Source organism: Ornithorhynchus anatinus, unplaced genomic scaffold (assembly GCF_004115215.2).
Source record: "Ornithorhynchus anatinus isolate Pmale09 unplaced genomic scaffold, mOrnAna1.pri.v4 scaffold_224_arrow_ctg1, whole genome shotgun sequence".
NCBI classification, from domain to species: Eukaryota; Metazoa; Chordata; class Mammalia; order Monotremata; family Ornithorhynchidae; genus Ornithorhynchus; species Ornithorhynchus anatinus.
The window spans coordinates 53,261-57,424 of NW_024396724.1; the positions used below are offsets into that span (position 1 = coordinate 53,261).

Consider the following 4,164-nt stretch of genomic DNA (forward strand, 5'->3'; position numbering starts at 1 on the left):
GAAGAACTGATTAAGTTCATATTAACCTGAAATGCCTATATCAACCTGATAGGCCTATATCAACCCCAGTGCTTAGTGCAGTACCTGGAACATAGTGTTTAAGAAATACCATAAAGAAAAAATGAAATGAAAGTAAAAATAAACTGGAGGTTCTCACAGGTAGGGGTAGCTGTGTCCTGTAACTTTAGCTCAGATATCAGTTCCTTGGAGTGTAGAGGATCTTCAGAGAGCATAGCTTGGGCCATCAGAATAGGAGATAGATGTCCAAGGGAGAAGTGGTCGTACTGTTCCGCTAAGGAGCTGGACTGGAGAGAGAACACTGAACTGATTGGATGCTTGGTCTGCCTCAAGATGTCACTGCAGCATGGCGTCATGAATAGAGCATGGGCTGGGACTCAGAAGGTCATGGATTCTAATCCTGACTCTGCCACTTGTCTGTTGTGTGACTTGAAGCAAGTCACTTCACTTCTCTGGGCCTCAGTTACCTCATCTGTAAAATGGGGATTGAGACTGTGAGCCCCATGTGGGGCAGGGACTGCATTCAACCTGATTTGCTTGTAATAATGGCAGTATTTGTTAAGTGCTTACTATGTGCAAAGCACTGTTCTAAGCGCTGGGGGGATACAGGGTGATCAGATTGTCCCATGTGGGGCTCACAGTTTTAATCCCCATTTTACAGATGAGGTATCTGAGGCACAGAGAAGTTAAGTGACTTGCCCAAAGTCACACAGCTAGCAAGCGGCAGAGCTAGGAGTCGAACCCATGACCTCTGACTCCGAAGCCCAGGCTCCTTCCACTGAGCCAAGTTGCTGGTCCCTGGCACATAGTAAGCTTAACAAATACCACTATTATTATTATTTTATTATTACTGCTGTCCTTATTTTACTAGGAAGGGATCCCAACAGATGCCACTCCCAATCTGGAACCCCAAAACAAGAGGTTACAGTGATCGCACCTCTTGTAGAACTGCGCAAAACATACAGGATTTTTTTTTTCTTTTTAATGTCCTGTCAAATATGTGGGATGCACATGATAGAGAGGTAGATAGATACATACTCTAGAAATGTCCTCTCCTTCTTGCTGTATCAATGTACATTTATTTTCTGTTGCTTTTCAGCTTTTACTGTATACTATTCATCCATCTGTAGGCTATCCCTCCTCCTTTTTCTTATTCTTATATAGTGAGCCCCTTGAGAGCCAGGATTTTTGTCTAATTTTCACCTACACAATTTTCCCAGACACTTAGAACAATGTTGGACATTCCATTAAGGGCTCAATCATTACCTCATTTCTATGACTAGTCCCATGATGATGTTGACTAAATGCCTTCTCTCTCTTTATCGCACCCTCTCCTCCTTTACACTCCCCTTCCTCTATGACTTCCTCCTCCACGTTGTTCTATACGTTATTGCCACTGGTTTTAACTGAATATTGAAGCCAATGAATTCCACTGAAATCTCTTTTGGAATGGTGATTCTCTTGCAATTTGGCCTTGGGCTATCGGTGAACATCTTCCTCATCCTGTTCTATATCCATGTGGTCTCCACCAGCCACAAGCCCAGCCCCTCTGACTTGATCCTGGCCCACCTAGCCTTGGCTAACACCATCATCCTCCTCACCAGTGGAATCTTAGAGACCTTGTCAGCTTGGGGCCTAAGAAATTTCCTGGACGATGTTGGATGAAAAATCCTTATTTATCTCTACCGAGTAGCCTGGGGTCTTTGCATCTGCACCACCTGCCTCCTGAGCATCTTCCAGGCCATCACCATCAGTCCTGGCACCTTCTGGTGGGCAAGAATCAAAACCAAATTGCCCAAGTGCATCCTCCCCTCCTGTGCTCTCTCTTGGGTCATCAATCTGCTCATAGACTTGGATATACCCATATACATGAGAAGCCCTCAGAACAACAGTGGCAATGTTCGAACCATATTAGATCTCAAATACTGCTGTGAAATCATCAAAAGTGCAGAAACCACCTTGGCCATTACAGTCATGCTCTCTTTCCGGGATCTGTTCTTCGTGGGGCTCATGAGCACGGCCAGCCACTACATGGTGCTTGTCCTGCACAGACACCACCGGCAGGTTCAGCACCTCCAAGGGCCCGGTCACTCCCCCAGGGAGATGCCTGAGGTCAGAGCAGCCAAGAGAGTCACTGCCCTGGTCACTGCCTACATCCTCCTCTACGGAAGACAGACCATCATGCTGAGTGTTTTCCAGCATGGCTCAGTGGAAAGAGCACGGGCTTTGGAGTCAGAGGTCATGGGTTTGAATCCCCGCTCTACCCCTTGTCGGCTGTGTGACTTCGGGCAAGTCACTTAACTTCTCGGGCCCTCAGTTCCCTCATCTGTAAAATGGGGATGAAGACTGTGAGTCTCACGTGGGACAACCTAATTACCCTGTATCTCTCCCAGCGCTTAGAACAGTGCTCAGCACATAGTAAGCGCTTACCAAATACCAACATTATTATTATTATTATTAGTCAACATGAAAGAAAATCACCTCTGCTCATGAAGAGCCACCTCATATTTCTACTCACCTTCTCTGCCTTCAGTCCCTTCCTTAATATTCAAAGCGTCAGGAGAATAAGGACATTCTGGAAAAGGGAATCACCTGCTCCCAACCCAGATCCCTTCTAGCCTTCGAGGATAATTGCCTTTCGAGGATAATTGCATGCCCTCCGCTAGGTCCCCCTGTGAGCAGCATGGATGAGTGGGTAGACCATGGGCCTGGGAGTCATAAGAGCCTGGATTCTAATCCCAGCTCTGCTACATGCCTGTTATGTGACCTTGGGCAAGTCACTTCACTTCTCTCAGCCCCAGTTATCTCATCTGAAAAATGGGGATTAAGACTGTGAGCTCTATGTGGGACAGGAACTCTGTCCAACCTGATTAACTTGTATCTAGCCCAGGACTTAAAACAGTGCTTGGCACATAGCAAACACTTAACAAGTACCATAATTACAATTATTATTTTAGTGGATGTGAGAATCATATCATCCTTGGTTGCGGGTATCACTTGTTCCATGTGTATATAAAATAGCAATGTTTAAATGAGTGACTGGTCTGAACTTTTATGCTCCTCTTCCGGCCAAATTCCAAACCCATCTATCCGCTCAGTGCAAGGATCTCTGTGATGATAGCTCCCCAAGTTCTCCAGCCTGGAGACATCTTCCAGGACCAGGAAACAGATGGCAGTAGAGACAGCAGCAGTCATGGCATCACAGGTATTAAGGAGACTGACCAGGTGTTATGGAGTTTCCAATAACTCACTTGCTTTTTGCAAATGATACAGAGCTCTCCTTTGCAGATAAGGATGTTGTGGAACTTCCCTGAGGTGCTCCAGCTTCCCCATATTCAGTCAACAGCTGAACATACTGAAATCTCTTTTATCTCTTTTATTGTCCATTCCTCCCAGCTAGAATGCAAGCTCCTTGTTGGCTGGGGTCATGCCTACTAAATCTAATGTGCTCACCCCAGTGCTTAGTGCTTTTCACACAGTCAATAATGTTAGGTTTTAAGTGTCTTAGCAGAAATCCTTTAAAACCACACTATTAGAGCCATACAAATGTTTAATACAGTGCTCTGCACATAAAAAATTCTCATCAGTACCCTTAAGTTATAAGCTTTTTGTAGACAGGAATTGCATCTCCCAACTCTTTATTGTACTTTCCCAAGCACATAATCAAGAATTTAGCACATACAGTGGGCATTCAGTCAAATATGATCGATTGATTGACTCACATAGCTGAGTGCAATATCCTGAGTACTCGGAAGAATACAGAAGAGGTATCTTCTTTCCTCACGGGTCTTGAAATTTAATAGGGGAGTCAGGTTGACAAAACTGATTTACAAACTGTGGGAACACAAGCTTGAACAAAAATGGAACAGGTAGTAGGGTAAATATATCAGGAAAATAAATAAGGAAATATACAAAAATGACAAAATGTAACTCAAGTGTTTAGGACTGTATTCTGCACACAGTAGGTACCCAATAAATGTTATTATCTGACAGTTTAATTTCACTCATGAGTATTTTCTTTTAGTATGTACTGTATCATTTTACACTTCTTTTAAATCTCTTAAGGGTTTACCTCACCATTCAATTAGTACTTTTGATGGAGATAATGAGTAATGAACAGGAGGGTGAGTGGAGTGATGATGATGA

The 4,164-nt window shown here is 44.0% G+C and overlaps 1 protein-coding gene across 1 annotated transcript; it reads left to right on the top strand.

The window, feature by feature from the left end:
- Nucleotides 1–1,440: 1,440 nt before the first annotated feature.
- ORNANAV1R3018 (vomeronasal 1 receptor ornAnaV1R3018) lies at nucleotides 1,441–2,319 on the top strand. Its single transcript, NM_001253410.1, is given in 1 exon segment — nucleotides 1,441–2,319. A coding segment is annotated over 1 exon segment (879 nt).
- The last annotated feature ends 1,845 nt before the right edge of the window (nucleotides 2,320–4,164 follow it).